Here is a 26918-nt window from a genome sequence, read left to right as displayed (position 1 = left end):
AGGGAAGTGTTGCAGAGAGAGAGAGACATTTTATATTCATACACAACTTTCCCATTTTTAATCACTTAATTCTAATAAAACCTCACATTATCTACACATGTATGTATGTAAGTATTTATACATCTACTATCTAAATAAATTAGACACAAAACATCAACAGTCCAACTGTTAAAAAAAACGATTTTAATTTAACTTGTGAGAAACCGTCTTTGTCCAGCAAATGAACCCATACACATACAAATTTAACATTATTATTATCAATCATCCAATTCATTACAATCTTTTTTAAATGTATTATTTCAGAAAACAATATATCATTTCATTTTTCTACTTTCTATGCTCTATTAGAAAGTGAAGTCCTTTGCCTGCTGGGACCGTAAAAGCAGATGAAACTGCATATTTAGAGAACACACAGGCCCCAGGCCTCAAGCTAAAGATAAATCTGAGTTAAATACACGTTTAAGAAGAAAAACTTCAATATCTCTACACTGATTAAGTGCTTCATGCATCAAACAATGTTTGATTCTCATTTACTCCAAAACCCAGCACCACTTTCTCCTTCAAATAACTTGCTCTATCCATCTTTCAGACTCACATGCTCACACATCTTCATATTTCACTGTATACACATCCTTCCTTTCTTTTCCTTGTCTCGTTCTCCTTCTTTCTCTCCCTTCACAAACCTTCAAAAACACTTCTGAACACCATCATCTAAAATGAAAAGCCACCTGGGACTCCTCATATATTATCTCCAAACCTCATCCAACAACATGTTGATCTTTTTCTACAAACCTGATCCATATTCAATCTAAAGGTCCAAATTGAAATTCACAAATTATCACCTCACTTTTTAAAAAGAATACAAAATAATTAGAGTATTCATTTGTTATTCTGCTCGTCCTCCGGGTCGCAGGTCGTCCTCCTCAGCAGGCCTGCAGTAAAGGCTGGAAGGGCTCGGTCAGCACCTTGTAGCGGATCTTGGTGTTGGTCACTGCCCCGTGCTTCTGGCGCAGGTGAAGACGCAGCTGGCTCTTGTGGCGGAAGTGCAGGTCACACTTCTCACACTGAACAAGAAGAAGAGGGAGAGTTAGAGGTTTAAACAGCAGGGTTGTGACGGGGCTGTGGCGTGTGATGTATGACGAGCAGGGGACTCACAGTGTAAGGCTTCTCTCCGGTGTGAATGCGCAGGTGGCTCTTCAGGGTCTGCAGGTGGCGGAAGCGGGTGCCGCAGGTGTGGCAGGGGTACGGCTTCTCGCCTGTGTGGATCAGGACGTGGGCCCTGAGGTGGGCGACCTGTAACACCGCCACACAAACAGAGTTAAAGCACAACTTTAATTCAATTTCTGTGTCTACAGAAAACTGGTTACTCACTTAAATTGACTGGGTTTGAAACTAACTTTTTATTGGTACTTCACCAACAAGGCCCACGACACAACTATATGTAATTTAAAAGCTCTATTGGAAATTGATATATGGGATGTTGAGGAAAATGAAATGGCGCTGAGGGAAGATGTGTCTGATAGGCTGCACTGGGAGGACGGAGGGTGGAGGGTGGAGGTTTCTGTCTCAGGGATCATTCCACCTGCAGCCAGTGGCTGGAACGAGACAAGAGGTTTGCACCAAACTGAATAGGAGGGGATGAGGGAGGGAAGAGAGGATAAAGGTAGGGATGAGTTAGAAGGGTGAATGGATGAAGTGAAGGGTCAAGAAATCTGAAAAACAGAGCATGATGGATTGACCAGGTATATGTAGGCTTGACGCATTATTAGAGTGGTTGAGTTGTGGCACACACAAACACACACACACACACACACACAGAGTTAGCCCTCACCTGAACAAATCGTGCGCCGCACGTGTCACAGCGGTACGGTTTCTCTCCTGAGTGAATGCGGGCGTGAGTCTTCAGGTTGGCTGGTCGGTTGAACTGGGCACCGCACACGTTGCAGCGGTACGGCTTTTCACCTGTCAGAGCAGAGGGCGCTCTTAGGATAATGGCTTTTTCATTTCTAAGAAATTAAAAAATGGGAGATCAAAAAAAGAAATATCCTCACCTGAGCTGGCAGACTTGGTTCCTTGCAGGTTGCCAGAGTAACAGTAGGGTGCGTAGTAGTTCTCACGTTTGATTGCAGGTTGGTTGTGGCGGGCAGCTTCTGGGTCAGTGGGGTCCAGTTTTGGGAAACTGGTGCAGGGTGAAACTGCAGAAACAAGAATACACCACTACATTGACTGACACAGAAAAAAAGGCTTTAATTTACTGTTCTTGTTTTATAAAAGTGTTTTGGTTCGTACCTGTTCCCTGCTTGTGAGGGGGGGGCGCTTTCAGGGGATCTACAGAGGGGGGTGGCCCGAGGGGAGGGGCTAGGCCAGAACCCTCGTAGCAGGAGGCCTGCCCCTGTCTGAGGGAGAGGTTCATGAATTTGGATTTGCAAACATAACATTCTGTATCTAGTTCTCCCATCTCAGCTTTTAATTCTCACTATTTCATTTTCGTACCTATCAATCTGACCAGGCACTTCTCCAGACCACGCCTCTGCAGGGGCTTTGGGTGCAAAGCCGATCGCGTCCTTGACGGGCGATGCTTGATTTTGGGGTTCGTCCATCTCCTCCTCCTTCACCGTGGTTGCAGCACAGAGAGGGTTGAGGACGATGTACTTGTATTTCTTCCAGTTGCAGGCCTTTGGGTCTGGTGAGGCTTTGGTATCATTCTGGAGAAATTAACAGGATGCGTTATATAAATGTATAAACTACAGTTTAAAGAGACAAAATTCACATGATTTTCTCGAGACGCACCACAAGGTTTTTGTTACACGTGTTGGACTCGGCTGGGGAGCTGGGTTGGCAGCTGGAGCGGGCAGGGCTGTCTGGAGACAAGGTCGGGGTGCCCACCAGGGGCGACTCTGGGCCTCCTCTCTGCTCCTTTGACCCGGGCTGGCAAAATGGGAAAGCCCCTTGCTTAAGTGCACCCCCACCCTCCACTGGGAACCTTACAGGAGAAACACAGGAAGTGCTATAATGAGCTGAGGCTGTCGTACAGACAAAGGGACACGAGCACAACCCACCAGCAGACACACTCATGGAAATCTGCAAATGTATCCTCACACATGTTAATATACTTTCGTTGCCAGTGTATCAATTTATGAGAAGATGAATCAAAACCAGTTCAGAAAACTAAGAAATGAGAAATTTGAAAATGTAAGAGACACGCCCCTGATGTAATTCTGCACGTCCTTCATCTCAAATAAGAATCTTTGACTTCTCTCACCTTGTTGCTGCTGCCATTGGTCCTGGATGAGGCAGATCTCCTCCTTTAGGGGCCACAGAGGCGACAGACACATTGGAGTCCAGCTCCAATCGTAAGTGTCTTGCACTTGTATTCTCCCTGCTGAAAAACAGGGATCACCCAAGTCAAAAGATGGATTTACTTCTTAGCAATAAAATCACAGTAATATAGATGTTTTGACGACAGACGTTTTTTTTCCAGCCCCTCACCAGTGCAGGTGCATGAAATCCCTGCAGGTCTCGGCCACGTGGTCCATCTGCAGGTAGGTCGCCACAGCGAGCACCCCGGGGACAATGCTCGGGGTCAGAGGGAGGCGGGAGGTGTACATGAATTCGAGCAGCAGGGAGACGCTGGACGGATCCAAGGTGTTGGGGAGGGACACGGTCATGAGCTGCTCCCCACTACCACCAACACCACGCCCCTGGAGCAGCACACGGCGGGAGTACAGCGAGTAGAAGAAGCCACTGAGAGAGAGGAAGGTAGAAATATTCTAAGTAAGATTTTCAATGTATCTGCATTTTATGGATTCATCGCAAAACTGCTTTGCTAGAAATGGAGGAAAAAAAGATGGAGAGAAGACAATTGAGCAGGAAGAAGTGGCAGAGAAGCATCAGAGGGAAGGGAAGTGTGAGTCAACCAGAGGAGGAGATGAAAGACATCATTACTAAGGATTGTGTCATAAAAGAAAAATATTATTCATTACACATTGTCATCAGATAAATAGTCATTTTAAAATGGCACCAATCAGAAAAACAACTCAAGCCTCTTTTTTGACATAAGAATGCAGAGGGACTATTTGTTTCTTGATTAAAGTGGCACCGACCTGCAGGCTACCAGCACAGCACAGTGCGCCCGTAGCTGCACGTTCCCAACCACCAGGGTGAAGTCAGTCAGGATGTTGCGGTGCCGCAATTCGTTCAGGTTCAGCAGCACGTCGTTGGAGTGGCGAGTGAACTCCTTCACGTATCCCTCTGCCCTCAGCTCCTGGTCCCTGTCGCTCCTGTATCCTCCCAATACTTCCATCATGCTTGTCTGAAATTTAGAAGATAAAGGAAATATAAAGTGCAACTTTGGGATTTAAGAATGTGTGACAATCTGGATTCAGAGGCCCTAAATGAAAACCTACCTGTGTGTAAATGAAAGAATAAATAGACTGGAGTGTCCCAGACACATCTGTTAGGTGAGACCAGCTCCCTACTCGTACCTGCATGAGGACAAACAAGGAAATTCAAACTTAATCCACTTGATCCTTACTGTTATTAATAGTATAGATAACAGTGGAGTTGACAAACAGCAAAGTGATAATTTCAGATAGCAAGCAAGATATTAAATATGAAAAAATGCAAATATTCAACCATTTCTAACATCAAATATACATTTAAATTCAAATATGTGGATACCCTCATTTGAAAAAAAGAGTGATCACTTTTTCAAACTATACAGGATCAATCAAATACAGAGAAAATCATCTTAAAAACCAACCCAAGCAGTTATCAAACAGACTAACAATGAAAAATATAAAAAGAAAACAGTTTTCCAACTCACCCCGACCAGCAGGGACGAGAATTGACGTGCACCACGCGGACGTCAAACCCCTTCGCCTCAGCGTTCAGTCTACAGTCAAAGACGTGGAGCAGCCTCCACTGGCTCTGGCCGACACTGAGAAGGGAGACTGCAGGGAGGGGACTCTTTATAATGTTGCGCAGGAAGCCCCCGTACAACCAGAGCTGCTGGTTTCTTCCTTCCTCAATGGCCCACGTGCACACATGGAAGCAACGCAGGAAAAAGGCCCCGGCCCAGGCTCCAAGTATTTTTAGTGAGCTATTAGTTTTTCTAAACCCCCATAGCTCTGAGCAAAGTAATGGCAGGAAAGCAAAGTGTGTTTGTGTGCCATGTTGAGAAAATATATACGAGGACCCCTCGGGGAGCTGCGGTACGTGCCTGGCTATCCAGGGGTAAACCAGAGAACATCAGGCTTCCCCCACCAACGCTTTCCTACCCTTCACCCCTCTCCAGGTTCACAGGAAGCTGACTGACAGGAAGCTGGAAATCGTTGTGGCGTAAACAAGCAATCCCCTCATCATTGAGATTCTGTCTTATCAAGCAACTTTATAAATGATTGCCACAAGTTTCTGAAATGTTGGTGTAAGATTTAATCTTTCACCTGAATTTGCAAGAGTATTTCTTTAATATAAGAATCAGTGGTTTGCAAAGAGCAACTGTGTCATTGCTGAGTTGACTGGTTCAGGTAAATGGGGATTAATAAAGGCTCCACAACAGTGTCCGGAAGCTTCTGGCCTGCTGCCTGAGTGCAGAGGCGTTGTGTTATGAGGATGAGGAGGAAGGAAGCAGGACAAAAATCGATCGTTCTGGATGGGAGACACCTTCTCCTGGTGCTGAAAAACAACCTTTACCCCGCCCTGACCGGGAGAGCTGCGACCGACAGATGTACAGGAACTGCCCTTCAATCCCCCCTACCCCACACACACACACACACACACACACACACACACACACACACACACACACACACACACATACACACACACATACACACACACACTGATGTAGGCATCCTGCGAGGCTGCTCAAAAAACATGAATGAAAAACGCCTGCGCAGGACATCCGTCAACAATAAAGCGAGCAGAAGACAAGGGAGGAGAAATGGAGATGGGGAGGTGGGAGAGGAGTTGGGGGGTTTCAGAGGTCACCAATAACTACAAAAACAAGTGGAAAGTTACCTCATCCTGACGGACTGCAGCCTCTGGGTTCACAGAGGAGCTGGAGCTGTGCAGAAATGAACTGTGAACTGTTTTCCTTTACATCAAAGTATTTCACAGGAGGAGACCTCGAGGACGGATGAGGGGAATCATCAGAGAAGCGCTGATGCAGAAAAAGCTGGAAAAGTGGATATTTGATTAATACAGAGACAGAAAATAATTTTTATTTTGAGTAATGCACATGCACAGCGATTGGTTTTGTGCTGCATCTACAGCAGGAAAGCTAAAAGTGAAAAATCCTTATTTGATTTCCAGCTGCAACTCTACAACCCTACAATGTATAATAGTGTATGCAGTTTGCAATGAAGCGGCACAGTGGTTAAGTGGTTAGCACTGTCACCTCACCCAAGAACGTTCTGGGTAGCTTTGGTTTGTTGGAGGTTCTAACAAACTATAGTTATTTACATTTTCCATCACGTGTATTGCAGAGAACAGCACCTACAGTAAACTCTTAATATTCTTGCATGTTTTTTGCTATGTGGGTTTGTGGAAAATGCCCTGAGATTATTGCTGGAAACCAATTTCCCTATGGGAATAAATAAAGAATCTATCCATCCATCTGTTTACCACATAGGGCTTGACAATCTGTACAAGGTGCGACATCCTCTGTCCTCAGCCCACATGGAGCTTCTCTTTCCTCCCTGTGCTTTATCATTGCACATAAAGGATCCTTGATGTGAACACATTGCATGCGACCCACTGTATATGGTATTATTTTAAGCTAATGAATAAAAATCCAACTACTTGACTGAATTTAAAATAAATCCTTTGTAAATGTGAACCGGAAGTGTTTGCATGCGGCGAGGAGCTTGTGTGTGTGTGTGTGTCCTTCTGCTTTGACTTGATTGGATGGAGGTTGAATCAAATGTCCGCTTTGTTAAAAGTAAAAAAAAAAAAAAAGCATAAGGAAAACAACAATTAAGAAAACAGAGAGGGAGATGTGGGTCTCGGCTACTTCCAGGCATTGTGAGAAGAACGGATGGGGGGAGGGCTGAGGAAAAGTGAGAACATTACTAAACAGGTTAACCAATGGGCGGAAACCATTGAGTCTATCCCGTTGGCAAGGCTGGGCAATGCTCATAGTGACTTCCTGCATCTTACCTCGTCTGTCAGCGGCCGTCATGACCCTTTGGCCCTGTTTGTGATAAATATAAAGACTCAGTCAACTTCTGGAGTCGAAAGCAAAGTCAATTTTGTTAAATATCATGATGATGAACCTATTTAACTGCTGTCACTGCCTGTCACACTGAACAAAGACAGGGATTCCCCTTGTTTTGTTGGTTCCTGGTTGCCTGCCTAGAAGTATATTGTTCATCTGATAATGATGTGGACTGAGGCCATGCTTTGACTTCAAATCCTCCCGTTGGTGCCAAAGTGTTGATGGCTCCTGCAACAATAACAGATCTGCCTCAACTCCCTCTTCCTGTGATCGCAGAGCACTCTGGACATATATGGGCAAATGGCACACAGCTTCTGGCAGGAGGAGGATGTGAGGATATCCCAGGGAGCAGCTCTGGTTGTTTGTTCACTCACTGGCAGAAAAATTAAAGAAATGATAATTGACAGTTGTGAAACTTTTCCCTTTGGAGATGTGCCTTGGGGAGAGCAGTGGGCCTCCAACATGGTGCTGGAGTTGGAGGAAGAGGAATAGATTGGGTGGGGGTAATGGGAGAGGGACAGTTGACCCAAATCTCATGAACCGCAAAATAATAATAAGCGAGCGCTTAACCTTCATATAACTGTTGCTCAGAGTGGTAAACAACAAGGTACCGTATTTAGAGAAAATAAACCAATAACACAAAACTCAAAGTAAATCTGATATATTCACAATCCAGTCCCTAAATTAAACAACCTTATATTTCAAAACAATCCTTAATAATAATATTAAAAAAACACCATGATACAGTTCATTTAGCCCCAGTTTTCACACTTTGCTTTGGTTTTGAGTAAATGTGTTAATTTTTATATGATAACACCTAGAGAGCAAATTATTTAGAGTTTTCACCTCTCTTAATTTAGTTTAGCATTACTTCATTGTGACATTTAAAGCAGCTACTAGTAAAATTGTGAAATCGATATAAAAAGAACACCACTTTACTGTACATACTGATATATTAGTATTCAGTTTATGTATTGAACTTTACCTTTTATAGTTTATAGTCTTTGCTCTGCTATATAAACTTGCTCCAAGGACACAAACTCAATCACACTTGACATATTTCATGTTTTATTTTATGTATTTACCTCATTTTGGTAAAAATATTTGTATCTTAGCTTTAATTACTTGGATTTTATTTCAGTCTCTTAATGGCTGGAAAGGTTTGTCTATGCATTTCATTCATAGTAACACAGTGGGGTCGTATTTACATACAGCTGACTCTTGTATTTCTATTTTGAAAACCGTGTGTGACAGACCACCCACCTCTCTGCACACACACACACACACACACACACACACACACACACACACACACACACACACACACACACACACACACACACACACACACACACACACACACACAGCAGCTACGTCACACGTCGGGAATGCGGAGCTGCTGCTGCTGAAGGCCTCGGGATCCGTGACAAAGTAGGTTAACGACGCTCGGGTAAAAAGAAAAGTTGTCCCGGGACAACTTCCCTTCCACCGACCCGCGGACGGTTGGACGCGGGGTGCAGGGTGCGTTTGTCCGGCCGGGATCGGGCGCTGGGTGTCGGGTTAACTCTCCGCTTCCTCCTCGGTGCGTCGTTAGCCTGGAGGCGAGGCACGAGCTCTGCGCGAGTTCCACTCAGGCTAACGAACAAGTAAACAAGCCTGTTTGTTACAGTGAACTGCGGCTAACCGTGCTAGCAAACAAGTAAACAAGCCTGTTGTTAAAGTTACCCGTCGCCGATCGTCCTCCATTATGGCTCATTTCACCATGTAAGTGGCTTGTTTCACACTCGATGACAGATTCGGACGAACACGACGTTGATCGTGTTGCACGGAAGTAACGAAACCACTGAGAACAAAGCAAACATCGTGTCTTTGATGCTGTTGTTGTTGTTAAATTCCACCTTGTTGTTGATTCTGCAGATGAGACCCAAGTGAAGAGGAGCCACTGTGAAGCCACTGTAAAAGGTAGGAGATGCTAACGGGACGCTAGTGTTCATTAGCAGTGGTGTTTGCAGTTCATTTATCTCATTTCATTTCCCAACATTTTGCTTTTTATTCGCGGTGGCGTCTTGCTGTTTAAACGTTTTAGCTAGCATGCATAGCCACGTCAAGCTACATGGTGTCAACGTGCTACGCTAGCTGTTGACTTTCGCCTTCAAAATAAACAAGCAACTGCGTGAAAGCCGTGAATATCAATAATCCAGGATGCCCTCCGTCCAGCTAACATTGGTGTTGACGTATTTTTAGCGTCGCTGCGTTAATTCTCCATCGGTTTTTCGTATTTGTGACACGCTTGAGTTAGAGATATTTTATTTTGAAAAGTAACAAAAACACCGGATGTCCTGTCCACTGTCATCCACTGTGACATCTCCTGAGTTGCAGCACAAAAAGCCAATAAACAGACTGATGCTTCAGCTTTGTGTTTGAAATCACATGGAAACATCCCACTTTTCCTCAGACACACGTGATTAAACCCGTTGAGATTAATCTCCCGGCCATCCTCGGATTTGAGTGCGTGCTCATCCGGATTGAGACCGGCGTTCACCAGGTGGACGATGGAGGTGGTTGGTGGTCACTCTTCTCCCTGCAGGGTTAAACCGTACCTGCAACAACCTCATGAGTAGAAATAATAAAAGAATGAAGTATCAAATCAAAAGGCTTAAATCCTGTGTTGGAGCGTTGCATTATTGTATGGCTGCATCATTCTCTCATCCGTCATTATAATCCTCTTAGCGACAGGGATTTATGACGGCTACACACAATCAGTCTGAGTGGGCTATTCACTTCTCCAGCCGGACAATACAGATCTGCTTGTATCTGTGTTTTCTGGAACTGTGTCAATCACACCGTGGATTAGTTTGTGCATAAGCCTGATTGCTTCGTGCACCGATTTTTATCACAGTTAAATTTGAGTCAATCATTCGTACTTAAGTCCCATCAGAGATCCCCAGAGCACAAAGGGATGTATTTACATGTCTTCCTTCGCCAAGAGGTTATGTTTTCATCTCCATTTGTTTGATAGTTATCAGAATTACGCAAAAACTACTGGACGGATTACGATGACACTTTGTGGAAGTATTCGATATGGGTCAAAGAAGAACCCGTTAAATTTTGGTGCAGATCGAGGATTTTCTTTTACTTTGTTTCACATTGTGAGATAGTGTTTTTCAACATTGTCATTGATTTCTTCATGGATTCATGGATCTCGATGAAAAAAAAACAGGCATGTTTATAGGACTGATATTTATTTATATTAATTTATTTTACTGTTAAAATTCTTACAATTGTAGTATGCATGAAGAGCAATGTTTGGTTTTCCTCCCAATGATACGAAATGATCGACATTAGATTCATTCTCTGGTGCTAAAAATGCACCTTTCCTTTTTTTTTTCCTTCACTCACACCATTATCCCTCAGTCAGCACTTTGTCAGCTCAGCTGTGTGTTCTCTGTGTTGTTATTTATCCCACAGAGAATACATAATATATTGTTATGAGCCAGGTGTCCACATGCACACGGACGTATTTCATTGCACAACGTTTCCTGCCTTGTTTTTGTGTCCGCTCTATTTGGAAATCAGTGATACTGGTGTGTAAACACCCGCAGACAATAACCATTGTGGAGGATCGCAACACATTTGCACCTGTTTGTGTATCTGTATGAGTGTGTACTTCATGTGCGCTGGACAACACATGCATGAGTGTTTGTATATCGAAGCACACAAAAAATGCACTCACACATTTTTTTTTTGTGAGCAATGTCCAAGCTGCTGGAAACCCCCATGTATTTCAGAGTGGCTTCTCTCTTCCTGCTCCTCAACTAGAAACCTATTGTTCCGTGTGTGTGTGTCCTCGTTGCCATAGGAAACAAAATTCTGAAGCATCCTGTCGTTTCCATTGGTTACTTATGACATAAACACACAACTACAGCTTTTTTCATGCAAGTCATGTCTGAATGCTAAAAACTTAAGCATGCACACTAACTGAACTCTCAGCAAAGCAAAATCAACCTTGTACTAGTTTGCATTCAGGATGCCATTGTTCAAGTGAAATGCATGCAGCAATTATTCAACAAAATAAAGCATTTACCTTCCTCTTTCTGATCTCAGAAGCGTGCCATGTCCGGTCCCACCTGGCTTCCACCAAGGACTCTGGACAGCCCAGAGCGAGCCGTCCCACAGATGTCCCACTCTGCCGGGTCAGCAATCTACCGAGCCCCCAACAAGAAGGGCGTGTCCGACTTCCGGCCGAAATATGGTCCCTATGACCAGAATGGAGGAGGAGGGGGAGGGGGTGGAGGAGGAGGAGGAGAGATGGTCAACAGGTACATGGCAACTGGACCCACAGGTAAGACAATTACACAAGTCACACACTGGAGTTGGGGACTGAGGTTTATAAGAAAAAGCTTCTCTGATAAAACTACACAGGCAGTAGGTTTGAATTATTACACACCAGATTCATTCTTCCATGCATTTGTTCTCGCTACACACATAGTTCCTCATCACTGCCTTCAATTAGGTTATTTATTGCCATTTTTTGGGAAGAGCTGACTCGTACTGTACTGTAAAACCTCCTTCCTCATGGCAGCATCATCAGTGTATTCAAGTGGAAATTCCTGTCTCTGTAAAAATGCATTCTTCAGTTGCAGAAAATGTGCGGCTTTAAATCAAGTGGGTAGCATCCAAAGTCTTTTTAATAGACTGTTTCTTTGCTGAGCTGCAGCAGACAGATAGTGATGCAAAGAGGGAATTTGATAGTAAAATAACGTAACGAAGATAATTCAGAAAGTTGTTTTTAGTCTTGGCCTATTGTTGCAGGTATTTTTAACACAGAATTTAAACTGTGGATTTTGTCCCCTTCGCTTCAGTTGGAATTTACATCTTCATACACAATATTTTCTGTGACTAATAACGCTTTCAACACACATACAGGCATGTGAGCTGCTTTAAGACAGACGTAAAGAAAGTGAAGCTATCACTCAAAGACCTGCTCTTTAAGAAAGATAATGTTTTTTTTATTAATAGTTTTGCAATGTCTGTTCTTTAACCAAAAGGTGGATCCATTCATCATCCATCTAGCGATCACTATTACTCCCCTCCCCACGGTCCCAAGGAAGATCGCCACTGGGGCCCTCACATGGAAAGCTACGAGCTGATGGTGGGTACAAACTTAAATCTCGACCTCCACTCGCAATATTATGTCATAAAATCTGTTCACGGTTCTTATGTTGTGATATTTTTCTCATTTTATTCTGATGTTAGCATCGTGGATCTGAAAAGCCTGTGAGCTATCACTCTAAAATAGATGCTGATATCGACTCCCTCACCAGTATGCTCGCAGATCTCGACAGTCACCCACAGGACACCAGCACACAAGTAGGAGAATACCTGGTGTGCGTGGTTGAGAAAACAATTGCATCATAATTTTTCTCATCATTATTTTGGTTAACCATCACTCCGCTTCTCTACAGCTGTACGACAATGTGCCTTACAACAAATACCTCTCAGGGGATCACTACAAGCCTGCACACCAGAGCGCAGCCCCTCCTCAGGGTCGGCCATCCATGGGCTACCCCCCTCACCCCCATAGCCAATACCACCCTGCACCGCCCTACCCAAGCGAGCATCATACACCTCAGTACTCCACCTCCCACCAGCAGGACTACTACTCCTCCTCCTCATCACCTAAACCCTACCCCCAGCCCGTACCAGCCTCCTACACCACCGCCTCCACCCCTACCGGGCCAAGGTTCAGCGTCCAGGTCAAGACAGCGCAGCCCGTCACCTACTCGCAGACGGGCAGGCAGGCTGAACAGGCCTACACCCCGCCCCCACCTCGCCAGCATGTGTCACGCCCCCAACACCAGACTCAGGCAAGTCCTCAGGGCTGGTACCCCCCGCACCCCGGGTCACAAGGTCAAGATTTGCACTCTGACACGGGGTACAAGGGGAGTGGCTCAGGGTCTGGAGGAAGAGTCAACCAGGTTCCGATAACTAAGAGAGGGATGGAAAACAATCAGACGGGAGCAGGAGCTGCACAGAATCCTGCTTATCAGTCCAGTAAGGTAAGAATCTGTATCTTAAGTCTGTTATAAAAGTTTTTTTTTTGGTTTTCCACTTCCATACTTAAAGTCATTTTATGAATTCTCTCTTTTTCAGCAGGTTTTACCAACAACCAGGCCTGAGGAGGAGCTGGACCGACTCACCAAGAAGTTGGTATACGATATGAACCACCCCCCTGCAGAGGACTATTTTGGTACAGTCTCAGCTTGTCCCATTAATGACTTTACTGAAGCGCTTTAAATAAAACAAAACCAAGAAACAGTTTGTTTTTGATTCTCCGTTTCAGGCCGCTGTGCCCGCTGTGGTGACAACGTGGTTGGCGACGGCAGTGGCTGCATCGCCATGGAGCAGGTGTTTCACGTGGAGTGTTTTACGTGCATCACCTGCCACGCCCGTCTCCGGGGACAACCCTTCTACGCCCTGGACAAGAGGAGTTACTGCGAGAGTTGTTACATTGTGAGTTAATTGTTTTGATGATTTGTATTTTAATATTTCCTGGTAAATCTTGATCGTTGCTGTACTTTCTTTTTCCATTTCCATATTTGTGTTTAGAGTACACTAGAGCGCTGTTCAAAGTGCTCCAAGCCCATCCTGGACCGGATCCTACGCGCCATGGGAAAAGCCTACCACCCTCGCTGTTTCACATGCGTGGTGTGTAACTGCTGCTTGGACGGCGTGCCCTTCACCGTGGACGCCACCTCCCAGATACACTGCATAGACGACTTCCATAGGTACCAACACCTTCTCACACCGAGCTGAATACTCTTATATATGCCTGGGTTATCTTTTTTTTTGGCACAAAAGCAAAAATATCACAGATTTTTTGAAGTGAGATTTTTAATGGTTGTTACAGAAAGTATGCGCCGCGCTGCTCGGTGTGTGGCGGGCCTATCATGCCTGAACCGGGCCAGGAGGAGACGGTCAGGATAGTGGCTCTGGACCGGAGCTTCCATGTCAACTGTTACGTCTGTGAGGTGAGTCTTGAGCCAAAATGTTCACATCGTTAGAGCTGGTGACACTTTGAATTCAATGTGTCTATGTAGTTCTTTTAATCTTAACGACTTTAGGGACTCAAAATAATTTATTCAGCAATTCCGAAGTTGCCTGGAAAATGTAGGATTCAATTTCCATAAATTATCATATCATCTACAGTTGAATTCACTCACAGTGTGCAAATGTTTACAGTACGAGTCCATGTGCAATGAAATGACTGGAGTGTCTGTGTTGGTCAGGAATGCGGTCTCCTGCTGTCGTCTGAAGGGGAGGGCCGCGGCTGTTACCCGCTGGACGGCCACATCTTGTGCAAGAGCTGCAGCGCTCGCCGCATCCAGGACCTCTCAGCCAAAATCTCCACCGACTGCTAACAGACCTCCTTTATCCTCCCAACCTGCTTCTTTCTGCAGCCACACTGTTACAAACCACGTGTTGTACACAAGATCGATATCACAGACAGGATTCACCTCCGGCTTTGTTCTGTGCTATAAATTACTTTTTTCTTTTTTTTGTGGTTGCTCTGATCGTGAATTGGCAGACATTTCTACAGCGCCCTCCGGTGGTGTGCTGTTGCAGTTACATTCACAGAAAGACTTTTTCAGTTTCAGAGTTACCGATCCAAATAACGACAGAGCAACCATCTCACTTATTCCCTTCCATTCAAATATCCTACCACATTTCTGTCTTTTACATACTCAACGGCCCCTGCTTTTCACACTCAGCTCAGTATTAGCACAACAGAGGCCTGACCTGCAGGCAGCTTGGGCTCCACTTAACATTTATTCATTCTGGTACTGCTCATCTGTTAGCTTGCACGTTGTCGCTACTGATAGAGATCATGAAAGTATGGAGGGATGTGACAGATTCTGGCCTTAAAATGTTTATTTCGACATATAAGCGACATAAATGATAAGCAGGCTGTTAAACTCTGGGATCTGTACATTTGTAAAAGTGCAGAACTGCCTCAAAGCAAGCATTTTAAACACACACAAAGCAACTGTGACTGTACATAACAGACTGGTTTGGTTTGTACAGCATGTAGTGCAGTGAATCTTTGCAGTGAGTAGCACAGTAGCACAAGAAATGTAGACAAAGGAATGTGTAGTTACAGAACAAGGGTTTTTCTCCTCTTTAACTTTTACTGAACGCTACTACAACATTTGCCAGAACAGATCTCGACATTCAAACATCATGATATCGTTTGATAAATCAAAGCTCTCAACAGGACTTTTCTTCTTTTTAAATCATGCAGAATAACATTTTTGAATGTCTACGATACACAATCTTGCTTTGGTTCTGTTTGATATTTGTTGATTTGGTTTATACTTGACTGTTACATTGAAGACAATGGTGCAATGAAGTCAAACGCTAAAGGAAAACAGGGTGAAAACATGTGAAGAGTCTGTGAAAACAAACTGAAGTTGAAGTAAATTTAAAAGATTCATTTACTTGACAAATACTTTTACATACTTTTTTGGACTTAAATGTAATGAATCCCCTGCTCTAAAGAAAACATTAATAGTATCTTTGGATCCTCACATGTGAAGTTTCTTTTAATCGTCCTTGCACTCACGTGGGCTGAGTTTCACATGTTCTGAGTCATTGGAGCTAAAGTGTTTGTCACAATCGCGTTTAACTGCCGTTTTTCCGTCCTCCTTTTTTGTACACGTGTAACTTAAAGGGCTAGACATTGGAACAGCCTTACCTCAAGGACGTCATTCAGTTTCATAACAACCCTCTTTTTTTTTTTTTAAACTGTGAATTCTGCTTATTGTGCGACAGAACGTGATCTCGCTAAAACGGTATTGAGTTGTTAATTTATCTCATGATGTATATACTGCTTTTTGTCATTAAGGTGATCATTTCGATAATGTGTCATTTCAAAAACCTGTATTCACGCCAACTCATTAATTTTTTTTAATATCCTTACTGGGTGTTGTGTTTGAAATGCTGTGAATTGGAGCTTGGAGATCAGAGCCCACGGTACCGCAGCAGACGTCAGTCCGCGGATGAATTCACACAGTGGAAAAGAGCGGGAAGCATTTTGGTCTGAGTAAACAGACTATTGAAGTAGAAATGACGGTTACATGCATGTGAACCCAGAGGTGGATTTTTCTCCTAACGCAGGTTGTAGCAACATGATTAATTATTAAAATGTCAGCAAGTTCATCTGTGTGTTCGTCACTTTTTCTACAATCGCTTCCACGTTTAAAACCCGTAAGCGTGGAATTACCTTCCACGTGTTCGCCTGTATCTTATCTTGCAACCCGAACTGCTCTTGCCTCTGGTACTACGAGATTAGGAAGGGGCGGGATCAACCAGGACAAAACACAAGTAGGATTTTGGGCACGGAAAAGAAAACATTTCAGATATTTACTGGCTGTAGTATTGTTGTCGGAGCAAGTGTATTTCAGCTTATGTTTCCTTGATTCCTGATGATGTGTTATTTCAGAATATTTTACCATAAATTGCTACATATAGAACATTTAACACATCAAGTTCAGTGGATAGTCAGAGTTTGGATCAGTCTGTACAAACTGGTGACGTCTTCTTAAGCCCCAAACTTTCACCCTGGTGATGTCAACATGATTATCTATCAGGTTATTACATCTCGGGCTTGAAGACAACTATTTTTGTATGAGATTATTGAATTTTAACAATACTAGGTTACAAGACAATTAACTTTTCTTGAGCAACAGCGCCCTCTGCAGCCCTACATGGTGACTAATTCTGTCGGGGCTCTGTGTCTGAGCAGGAAAAAAAACAATTGAATAAACAGATTTCATCCATGAGCCCCAGAGTCCTGAACCAGAAGAGCTGACACGTAATTAACAAATCCAACAAATATTTCAGAATTCTGCATATTTTAAAAGTTTCCTCATTGTGCACATCGTAAATCTCTGAAATGACCCTTTAATACACCAAAAATTGTAGCCTGAGAAGTTTCCATTTTAAATCAGAAAATTGTATTTCAGATACTGTGTACATCCCTGCCAGTCTTAAAACATACATCCTTATTACTGTTTACAATCACCTAAACCTGTAGATTTGACATCTTGCAGTGGTTACAACAAAAGTGACAAACATGGATGAATTCATTCTTAAAAGTTTCAAACAAAACTATTCCAGCTCTTGGTGTTAACACGAGGTGAACGTCTTCCAGAAGAAGTTGCGGCAGCCTGCTTTGCGTTCTCTTTGAGAGAGGGGAAGGTGCCGCCGCATCACCTCCACTCTGCCTCCAGCCGCCTCCTCCTCCTCCTCCTCCTCTTCCTCCAGCTCGGGCAGCATCTGTTCTACCCTCGTCGCCATCAGCTCAGAGACAAACTGCAAAAGCAGCAAGTGAACGAGAGCCTGAAGGAGGACAGGACAGGAAATGGTTGAAAGTGTGAATCTCAGAATCTATGTATATATCCATCCCTCCATTCTTATGACAAAGAAATGTAATCAAAGTTTGATATTTTACAGTGTAAATACAAACTTTATATTACTATAAATAAAAAATTCAGCACAAATACAACCAATACATAGAACTTAGATTAAGACAATTATATATATTTCTATTTATGTACATTTTTTCAGAATTGTTTATTGTGCAAAATAAAAGTTTTAATATCTGCAAACAAACTTTAATACTGATAAATCTGTGAAAGTGTCACATCTGCTGATATCCTCACCCAGCCAATATATATATATATATAAATATATATGAAATGAAATATATCAGTGGATTACCTTGTCGTTTGTGAGTTCTGCTCTTGGTCTTGATGTCTGCATGTCCCTGCGTGGAGCACCGCTGACCAGCAGCACAGAGGAGAGCAAAGCCACCAGAATCACCTGCACCTGAGAGCGGAGCATCTTCCCCTCGCGACGCCAAACCAAAGGAATAAAAACAAAATATGACCTCTGAGCAACGAGCGAGGAGGTGGTGCGAGAGTTTAACTGTTTGAGTGGGGAAGCGCTGAGCTGATAAATACGTCTCGTCATCCTTGCATCCTCCTCATTCGCAGGCCGAGCGAACGATGTGATTGGTGGAGGGGAGGAAGTGCTGTTGAGGGTGCGTGGTGGAGGTTGAGGTCATAAGTGTCATTGGACGGGATAAGGTCATCATCAGCTGTGACAGCGAGGATCAACAGCTCCTGTGATGTAGCCACCAGAACCTCCCAGACCTGACTTCTGCGTTTCAAGAACTTTTCAATTAAAAGTGTTAACCCGGAAAACACAACAAACTGGGGCTTTGTCGTCGCTCGCTTGCGTCAGCCATGATTAGCTCGTGAGGCGTCCTGCACAGCACGACTTCCTGTATTGTGTGGAGCGTTGTCAGTGACACAATGTGACTCAAATGTTAATGAGGCTGCCTGGACAGTGTGAAGCAGCCCAGCTCTCCAACACCACGCAAGCCGTCACTTTGAGCAAAATAAACAAAGGAGATGCACATGGTATTCACATGGTGGCTGTTTTAATCCCCTAATGTCAAAATAAGGGAACGTTCACAGGTAATGCCTCCTAATCCAGGCGAGACCCCCGAAAACTCATAAATTCAATCTGAGGAGATTCATCGACATGATTCCACAGGAGATATTCACTCTAAAATGATATACATATAATATATATTTCTTTTGGGCGGAAATGAAATCTACCATTTATTTTGTAATTTCTTCTTCATCTACTTTAACCTACTAACATCTTTACTTGCTCTGCTCAACACAAAAAAACATTTTAAAGGCCATTTTTGAAAATACTTTTTTGACATGATTTTGTTTCGTAAGTTAGAAAGCAGATAAAATTCCTGACAGTGAACTCAACACCAGGACGTCTTTATCATATTTTTGATTTGTTCAATTGAATATTTGAATGTCCTCCTTCATTCGTCTTTGTTTATGACTCCAGTCGTTGCCACATCATACTACAAATCTTCCTCCACACTCATTTTTGATTCTCATTGTAATTTGGAAATGAATCAAATAAAATTGGGAAAACAGCCCTGTATTTGAAATATTACAGGTTTAAAGGAGGACATAATCAAATATATCTACATCTTGTTCCTGAAATGACATTAACCGGTATTATTTTCACTTTCTCGTTCTTTAAATAGACACTGACCTTTTCTGGGGCTGAGATTTCTCATTTCTTCTCCGCGGGACGCTCACTGATTAGTCCAATTACTCCGTCTTTAATCACGACACGACTTGTTCTTGACTAACATTTCGTCGTGGAGTGAAGAAGCGGAGGATGCAGTGACTGCAGGCGTCCAGCTGTGCCGCCCTGGATGAGGGAGAGAGCTCCAGCTGTGATGATCAATCAACACACACACACACCCAACGCCCACATATGTGCTGCTCCATGATACAAAATAGTGCCAACATTTTGTCAGGGAGGATTAAATAACTAAATAAAATAAAAAAAAATCATATTTACTGACAATCTTCCCAAAATAGTTCCCCTCAATGTAAATCATGGTGAAAAGGAATCATGCTGGAACATTCTTATTCCCTCGTCACAGCAAAAATGATGAATTATTAGAAGTAAAATGGAAGGAAAGTGTTTACTCAACCATTAAAATGAGGTTAGTCAATGTAGAATGTATATTTAGCAGAACCTGCATTTAGAGATGATGTACTGACTGACAATTCGATTGAATTTGAATCCCGCAAATGACCAAAACTAGAATTTAATTCACATTTAACATCTTTGAAATAATTCACAGCATAAAAGCAAAAGATATTAGAAGAATTATCTTTGCTCCTTTGTGTCTATTCTCTTCTCGATTTTTTCTGTATAGTGTCGACAAATAAACTATGAAAGAGTGAGATTGGATTTATGATTTGATAAGTTAAAATGCAGTAAATTAAACAATATTTGAGAGAATCAATATGATCTATTCATATTTATATAAGGTGTAGCCAGAGGTGGTAAAAGTACACACAAATCCAGTAGAAGTACAGATGACTCAAGTAAAAGTACTAGTACTGATTCAAACTCTCTACTCAAGTAGAAGTATATGGGAACAGGTTTTCATAGAGCAAGGGATCGTTTTTGTCCATTTAGGTTGAATCTGCCTTAATTATTGGACAGGCGGTGTTTTCAATGATGCTAAATCAAATCAAATGACAGATAATTATCCTAAAATTCATTAAAACAAAAGTTTGAAAACGTAAAGAGTCAAAGGTTCAGAACAAATTCTGAAGAAAAGAACAGATACCTGAAAAATATACTTAAATACTGTGACAAAGAATTTGTACTTCACTTTGGCTGTACCCTAAAATATATATGTATACACAGTACAAGTTTCTTCATTTGAGCCAGAACACACTCTGACCACTAGATGTCACTGTAACACCACATATTAATCCAGCACCTCACTCTGTTAAATTAAGAGTTTTTCAAGCGAAACGCAGTTTTTACGTAAAGTGCAACAAAAGTAAAACGATAACAGATTTGATTTGATTTGATTTGAGTTGATGTACTTACTCTGCAGTGGTGACGTGTGTCTGTGCTCATGGACGTGAAGCATGCTCCTGCTAATTAGCTCCTACTCTAATTACAGGTGAGTGAAGATGGCGTCACTTCCTGGAAGGTAAACACAGGACACAGTTTTCACATCCACCACTTCCTCTTTAGAAATGAAAATATCATCGTTCCATATTCAGTGTGGGTGAGTTTTTACATGTTGAAATAAAGTGTAGTAAGTGTAGTGGACTCATACAGTGACATGTGTGTGTGTGTGTGTGTGTGTGTGTGTGTGTGTGTGTGTGTGTGTGCGTGTGTTTCAGTGTTGTGTTGCTCCTGCTCTCACCTCTGAGTGTCTCCAGTCCAGTGACTACAGGAAACAGTGAGGACAAAATACCTGTTTCCTTATTGTACAGATGTTCAGATAAATGAAACAGGATCCACAGGGGAAATATTCCTTATCTGTGAGATAATGCACAGGATGTGGAGGTCAACAACACAATATTAAAAAATGCAGTCTGCAACGTTATAAAAGCAAAGACTCAACAGAACATCACATTGTGTAGAGGATTCAGTGAATGTAACAACACATCAGACCCACTCTGTAAATTTAGTCTTCTTATATTTTGCTTTTGGTTTTAAAAATCTATGTAAAGTGTCTTCAAGCACTGTTAAAATGCATATAAATAAAATGTTTTATTATTTGTATGTGTAGGGACAGGACATATGCCTAAACTTAATTTTAAGATATTCATAGTATTATATTAATATTTTTCTACATAATGTTATGACAGTGTATGTGTGCATGCAAAATAACTCAAGTAATCAAATTTTTCCATAAGAATCAAATGAATAGTTCCACTGCAGTTAATCCTTGTTTGAGGTAATACTGAATTTCTGCAGTGAATCTTGACGTAGGCTGAAATATATGAATCTGGCAAAAAAAAAAAAAATGGCATTAATCATTTTTCCAGGAGCTTTTCAGACCAAATGCCTGGAGCGTCACTTTTGGTTGTCTGTCAAGTCCAGCTTCCTCGGCTCAATGATCCGTTTTGACTTCGAGGGTATGCACCTTAGTTCTCAGTCAGATTTGTTGTTTTCTTTTCACTTTCATTCACTGTAAACGTCTGTCATCAATAGACCGGTCTGGATACCACATCCTGTCTGAGCAGGAGGCCGCTCTCTGTGGTTACACCTCCCTGATCAATGATGTCGGAGACCTGGTGTTTCGTGCCTCCTTCCTGGCCTGTCACGTCCACACCCAGGTACTTTCGACTGACATTTTGTGCTTTAATATGTTATACATTGTGCCCTTCCTCTTTAACTGTGTATCCACCCTACAGACGGGATCAGACTATCACCTGCATGTCTGGTTTGTGAACCTCCAGGCAGATGGGAAGGTGTTGGGGCTTTTCCCCCTCCAGCTCACTTGCTCTCTCCAGGAGCAATGGAGCTCCAGAGAGATCGTGTGTGAGGAAAACTACATGGAGGTGATTCCAAACAGTTAACGGCATAAAACAGCAGGGCAGAACTTCTAGTCTAACTTTTCCAACACATGCTGCAGAATGGATGAAGCTGTAAATATGAATTTTATTTTCTCTCTAGGTGTCCCTCTATCTACCTGTCCTGCCTGTGAAATATGACAGTGACAGGAAGGTAAGTGTTGGTAGATGCTCTGACATTTATTTGAGTCACCAATCATGACACAGGATTCCTAAGACGAGAGAAAAAAGGGGAGTTTGGCTAGGAAATTTTCGACCAGCGTGAAGATGTTTTTAAGCTTTATGTCTTTTAAAATAGTGTCAGTTAAATTGATTGGATGTCCCTCGTTCAGGCAGAGATGGCTGTGATGTTCCACAGAGCGGACCGGCCGTCAGAAAGAGCCACAGTGTTGTCCCTGACTGAAGCTGCTGCTCTGAGCTACCACGTCTCAATGAGTGGCTCACGTCTCACCCTCCGCTGTCCCTATTCCTCCCCTCTCTCATACATCAGAGAGGTACTCGGAGGAAATATCCTTCACTCAGGATCAAACCAGCATCGTTCGCTTGTACTTTCACAAATACTTTTTTTTGTTTTTCCAGGTGAAGGGAGTAGATGTGGAGATTGTCAGTGCAACCACACTTTACAGACTCCAGAGCAACTTCCTCGCTGTTGACACCACTGTCGCATGTGTACTGAGTTAGTACAGTTTACTAGTACTGGGCTATTTGGTAAAATACCACAGCGAAGGGATTCAAATTTCTCTCTCCTCTCCCCCAGGTGAGGCCACAGCAGATGGGTCGGACCTGTTGTGGACTCTCCCTTTCATTCTTTCTCCTCTAGTTCACGGGCAGTTCAGGGACAGAGGCGTGAGGGTGGGAGTCAACGGCCAAGCTCTGAGCGAGTCTGATGCTAAAGAGAGACGATACAAGATCGGCATAAAGGAGGGGAGAGTGGAGGTCAGGGTTCCTACAGGAGCCTCTGGTGGACACATCAAGGTACATGGATAAATATATGCAGTATAAATATATACTGAATACACACCGCAAGTGCATTTGTCTGTTTTTTATAGATTTTTCTGTGTATTTGATTAATTTCTTTACTCTGGCATTATACATATATATTATATATTAATCTACTTTTTCATTGTACCTTAAAAGATTGGATGTCACCAGTACCTAAAGTAATACTGTTAGCATAGATATATCTTTTTGTTAAATTTGATTTATTGTTTATCCTTTTAAAATGTCTTTTATTTTATGTCAATTAATATTTGATCTTTCTTCGTTTCCCTGTTGTTCCCTGATACTCCGGCTGCTGTGATTTCTTTTTCAGAGCGGTGTTGTCAGGGGACAGTACAGACAGCACATGTCTGTTGATCTGTTTTTGATGAGTCAGTGGGAGGATGACCGTTGGCCTCTCACACAGCTCCGCTCCCTCAGGCTCCTGAAGACTCCACTCATCCCTCAAACTCTTTTCTTAACCAGCAGTAAGGATTTTAAGATTTCAGTTAAATCCAAATTCTGTTGATAAAAACAAACTAAATACATTAAATTACACAGAAAAGGAAAGTATCACTATTATACATCTGTCTCTCTTCACAGAAACATCCGAGGGATTATTTTCTGTTACCTTAGGCCCGTTTGCACCTGACGTCTCCATTCAGAAGGTGACTATAGATGGTGGTGGTGACATTTTAACCTGGACCCAAAGCCACCAAACGCGGAGTGACGCAGACGTTGCGGTTTCCAGACTCTCCTACGTCAACGGGAGCGTCTCCTTCCAGCTCAGTTTCCTGTTGTCACACCCAAAAGTAATCCCAGAGGTGAGAAACACGAAACACAATATGTCTCTGTCATTTGGAGAAGAAAAAACCATGTGAGACGATGTACGGATCTGATCCCAGTTCATAGGTGCTGGTTATAAGACGTACAGCATCACTTTCATCTTCATTCTTAACATCTCACCCAATAAAGAGGTGTTGTACCATCAAGTCTCCACTGAGCATAGCGTCGAGTACACGGGTGAGTTATTCTTTATTTTTGTTTTTTGTCATCTACCATCACCAAACTGATGATTCAGACCAATAATAAGTGTATGTCACTGGACTGTAGGTGTATATATGTCATCACTGTAGCTGGATGCTTTTTGTTGTGGGTTTTCTATCCTTATATATGTACATGCATATGTTCCTATCTTTCTTTTTGATTGATTATTAGTTAACTCAGTACAGCTCGATGGAATTTCAAAGGTCACTCTGACATCACGTCACTCTCTAATTTTGAAATATTTACAGAAAAATGTCTGATACGATAAAATGATGGGAAGTGATGAAATTGTATCCACAAAAGGTCAAAGGTCAGCTTCATTTCTGGCCATTATTTAAAACCATAACATAAGAGAAAGAGAGCTGGTGATTCTTCATGGTTATTCTAGTTGTAGATAACATAAGGCCATTGATTGTCTGTTCATCTCATTATGATATGAACAGAAATTATGTAACAATAATATAAAAGTGCATTAAACTGATAGTAAATGGTGTGAAATTCTATTTGCTAAATAACCTAAACAGTAGTAGTTAATAAAGTCTGACCTCCTCTCCTGCTGCAGCTCCAGATTCACCCAGACTGGAGGGGAAGTGCACAGCGAGCAGCCTGCTGGTGCTGCTGCATCACGGGGCCCAGGCCGAGCTGCAGTGGGAGCTCTACCTCGGCACCCGGAAGCTCGACTGGGAGCTGGTGGAGATGGGCGGGTTCGTAGTGGAGGCTCAGGACGACTACTTAACTGTGGAGATCCCTCTGTACAGCCCTGGGATGAACTATGAGGTCAACCAACCCCCCTGCAAACAAACATAATTAACTTTTCAACGTTCATGCCCTTGTGATTTACATTTTATCTTTGTTTTCATCTTCAGGACCATATTGACTTTTATCTTATTTCAGTTGGATAAGTTGAATAAGGTTTAATCACTCATGTCCATCGATTTAAGTCAGATGCAATGACGCCATCAAGTGTTTTCTCTTTTTCTCCCGTGTAGGAGTTGACATTGTGGAGTGTCGTTGCCGGTGTGAATGTGTTCGTTGTGGATGCTGAGTCTCTGGAAGTACGGGACAGCCTTCTCCTCAAATGCACGTTTGCTGTGACAGAACTTTTAGGTATAAGACAGAAGCTCAAACTGCAGCTTAATCTATGTTTTAGTGGTTTTTCATAACATCCCTCACACTCAGTTTGTCTCTGACAGTGTGTTTGCCAGAAGGGAGGATGATGGCCGTGGTCGACACCACCCACACCATCCCCCCGACTCACCCCAACCGAACCACTCTGCTGGACCCCAGCTGTGCTCCCATGGAGACAGACAGTGCCAGAGCTCTGTTCAACTTCAGCCTGGACTCCTGTGGGACGATCGTCACTGTGAGGGAATTTCATTATTCAACCTCCACTCACAAAAACATACTGTCGGGCCTCTGCTCTGATCTCCTCCTGTTTCTTTAGACTGAGGGGAATTTCCTGGTTTATGAAAACCAGATCCGCTACAACCAAGATTTTCTGCCTCTGGATGATCCTGTTATACACAGAGATTCTCCGTACAGGTGAGGAAACAACCCTGAACTCTTTTTGCTTTTAGAAAAGCCACATTAGTGTTATGTTAGCGTCACGTCTTGTCTGTTGCAGACTGACGATCCAGTGTCGCTACCCTGCAAACAAGAGCAGCACCCTGTCGCTCCAGTATCCTGTGTATTCACATCTGGACCTTTCACCCATGATGCCGGTCAATCGCACACGCAGGGAAGCAAACACAGGTAAATATGTGTGTGTAGTAGTATTAAAATAATTTTGATCTACTCATGATTTGTGAGAGTTATCTGTAAAAATGTGTAATACATAAATTCCTCCCTGTCCAGGACAAAGAAAATGGAGGGTGCATTTGTAGGATCAACAAGGTATTGGTGGTGTAAAACTATTAAAATCATTAAGTGTGCAAAAATGTTTTTTTGTCTATTTCCCTCTGATTGTTCTCAGTTCAATAATTTAAATACAGTATTTGATGATGTTTAACCTGTGTCTTCTCTTTTCTGGAGTTTCAGTGAGGATCACATGTTCTCATCCTGCTGGAGTTGCATTTATATTAAGTCTTTTTTTTCTTTGAATTTTGTATCTTCTCTCTTCATATATATATATATATATATATATATATGAAATATTTCCCTTCTGTGCTTTGGTTGAAGTGTTCATTAAAGAATTATGATAAATTCTAACGGAGGCTTTCCATGCATGGTTATTTTCTCGAAGTTATTTTAATTATTCAGTCATAGTTATTTTCTTGACACATGACTTCCCAGAGGTGAATTTAGCCTCTCATGATTGTCTTGTTTTTGTCTAATGAGAAATAAGTCATCTTCTATTTAAACATAGAATAAACTGCACATGAGCAGCATTCCATTCGTCCATTGTCTTCGATGGACAGGTGACTGTATTCTTCGAATAAACCGTGCATGACTGTATTTCCCGGCCGAGAGCCTCTGATTTGTGGCTGAATTAACCGCTCATAATAAGAAACTCATCGATCACACTGGCACCATGCGGTTCTGTCTCCCTTACCTGCTTTTATAAGTTATTAACTTGACCTCATGAGGTTGGACGTGAAGTCAACTCCAACCTGATCAGCTGCTGGTGATTGGACGTCACTGTGATTGCCAATGAGCTGCACATGTGTCACCTGGAG

At 42.6% G+C, this 26918-nt stretch overlaps 4 protein-coding genes across 10 annotated transcripts; 2 read left to right on the top strand and 2 right to left on the bottom strand.

The window, feature by feature from the left end:
• Positions 1–160: 160 nt before the first annotated feature.
• Positions 161–11424, bottom strand: bcl6b (BCL6B transcription repressor). Of its 2 annotated transcripts, none has more exons than XM_069518688.1 (14): positions 11304–11424; positions 6022–6178; positions 4826–4952; positions 4407–4484; positions 4104–4312; positions 3490–3744; positions 3263–3382; positions 2791–2983; positions 2494–2705; positions 2290–2396; positions 2052–2195; positions 1832–1962; positions 1156–1293; positions 161–1064 (listed from the first exon to the last, which is right to left on the bottom strand). In XM_069518688.1, the coding sequence occupies exons 5-14, from the start codon at positions 4304–4306 to the stop codon at positions 924–926; spliced, it is 1644 nt and encodes a 547-aa protein (XP_069374789.1). In that variant the 5' UTR covers positions 4307–4312; positions 4407–4484; positions 4826–4952; positions 6022–6178; positions 11304–11424; the 3' UTR covers positions 161–923. The 2 variants fall into 2 exon arrangements, with proteins under 2 accessions (XP_069374789.1, XP_069374788.1); XM_069518687.1 differs by lacking the exon at positions 11304–11424 and adding an exon at positions 7162–8365.
• trip6 (thyroid hormone receptor interactor 6) lies at positions 11333–16436 on the top strand. Of its 2 annotated transcripts, none has more exons than XM_020110375.2 (9): positions 11333–11561; positions 12268–12371; positions 12476–12589; positions 12685–13278; positions 13376–13469; positions 13563–13732; positions 13829–14007; positions 14130–14250; positions 14509–16436. In XM_020110375.2, exons 1-9 carry the CDS (start codon positions 11333–11335, stop codon positions 14638–14640), a joined length of 1737 nt encoding a protein of 578 aa, XP_019965934.2. In that variant the 3' UTR covers positions 14641–16436. The 2 variants fall into 2 exon arrangements, with proteins under 2 accessions (XP_019965934.2, XP_019965933.2); XM_020110374.2 differs by having other exon boundaries at positions 13373–13469.
• sst5 (somatostatin 5) lies at positions 15370–23968 on the bottom strand. Of its 2 annotated transcripts, none has more exons than XM_069518689.1 (6): positions 23828–23968; positions 21063–21178; positions 20738–20836; positions 19370–19531; positions 18002–18672; positions 15370–17620 (listed from the first exon to the last, which is right to left on the bottom strand). In XM_069518689.1, exons 5-6 carry the CDS (start codon positions 18251–18253, stop codon positions 17408–17410), a joined length of 465 nt encoding a protein of 154 aa, XP_069374790.1. In that variant the 5' UTR covers positions 18254–18672; positions 19370–19531; positions 20738–20836; positions 21063–21178; positions 23828–23968; the 3' UTR covers positions 15370–17407. The 2 variants fall into 2 exon arrangements, with proteins under 2 accessions (XP_069374790.1, XP_069374791.1); XM_069518690.1 differs by having other exon boundaries at positions 18002–18566.
• On the top strand, positions 20829–26801 carry LOC109644902 (uncharacterized). 4 transcript variants are annotated; one of them, XM_069518684.1, is made up of 19 exons: positions 20829–20921; positions 21040–21098; positions 21691–21780; positions 21857–21981; positions 22060–22206; positions 22322–22372; positions 22551–22712; positions 22798–22894; positions 22976–23193; positions 23531–23684; positions 23800–24020; positions 24102–24219; positions 24806–25020; positions 25233–25350; positions 25437–25606; positions 25688–25785; positions 25868–25995; positions 26098–26136; positions 26281–26801. In XM_069518684.1, the coding sequence occupies exons 1-18, from the start codon at positions 20890–20892 to the stop codon at positions 26124–26126; spliced, it is 2232 nt and encodes a 743-aa protein (XP_069374785.1). In that variant the 5' UTR covers positions 20829–20889; the 3' UTR covers positions 26127–26136; positions 26281–26801. The 4 variants fall into 4 exon arrangements, with proteins under 4 accessions (XP_069374785.1, XP_069374786.1, XP_069374787.1 ...); XM_069518685.1 differs by having other exon boundaries at positions 26275–26801; XM_069518686.1 differs by having other exon boundaries at positions 23039–23193; positions 26098–26801.
• The last annotated feature ends 117 nt before the right edge of the window (positions 26802–26918 follow it).

The sequence above is a fragment of the Paralichthys olivaceus genome, chromosome 22 (assembly GCF_024713975.1).
Source record: "Paralichthys olivaceus isolate ysfri-2021 chromosome 22, ASM2471397v2, whole genome shotgun sequence".
NCBI lineage: Eukaryota > Metazoa > Chordata > Actinopteri > Pleuronectiformes > Paralichthyidae > Paralichthys > Paralichthys olivaceus.
The sequence above is the reverse complement of the archived record's forward strand: the minus strand, read 5'-3'. Positions and strand labels throughout refer to the sequence as shown.

Coding starts and splice junctions, on each gene's coding strand:
- trip6 (XM_020110374.2), top strand. CDS start 11,333: ATGTCCGGTCCCACCTGGCTTCCACCAAGGACTCTGGACAGCCCAGAG. Junction 12,590..12,684: donor CACAGGACACCAGCACACAA/GTAGGAGAATAC, acceptor GCTTCTCTACAG/CTGTACGACAATGTGCCTTA. Junction 13,733..13,828: donor ACTGCGAGAGTTGTTACATT/GTGAGTTAATTG, acceptor ATTTGTGTTTAG/AGTACACTAGAGCGCTGTTC.
- bcl6b (XM_069518688.1), bottom strand. CDS start 4,306: ATGATGGAAGTATTGGGAGGATACAGGAGCGACAGGGACCAGGAGCTG. Junction 2,984..3,262: donor CCAATGGCAGCAGCAACAAG/GTGAGAGAAGTC, acceptor TTCTCCTGTAAG/GTTCCCAGTGGAGGGTGGGG. Junction 2,196..2,289: donor CCCTCACAAGCAGGGAACAG/GTACGAACCAAA, acceptor TTGTTTCTGCAG/TTTCACCCTGCACCAGTTTC.
- LOC109644902 (XM_069518684.1), top strand. CDS start 20,890: ATGAAAATATCATCGTTCCATATTCAGTGTGG. Junction 22,713..22,797: donor CTCTCTCATACATCAGAGAG/GTACTCGGAGGA, acceptor TTGTTTTTCCAG/GTGAAGGGAGTAGATGTGGA. Junction 24,220..24,805: donor GCATAGCGTCGAGTACACGG/GTGAGTTATTCT, acceptor CTCCTGCTGCAG/CTCCAGATTCACCCAGACTG.
- sst5 (XM_069518689.1), bottom strand. CDS start 18,253: ATGACGAGACGTATTTATCAGCTCAGCGCTTCCCCACTCAAACAGTTA. Junction 17,621..18,001: donor CAGAACTCACAAACGACAAG/GTAATCCACTGA, acceptor GTCCTCCTTCAG/GCTCTCGTTCACTTGCTGCT.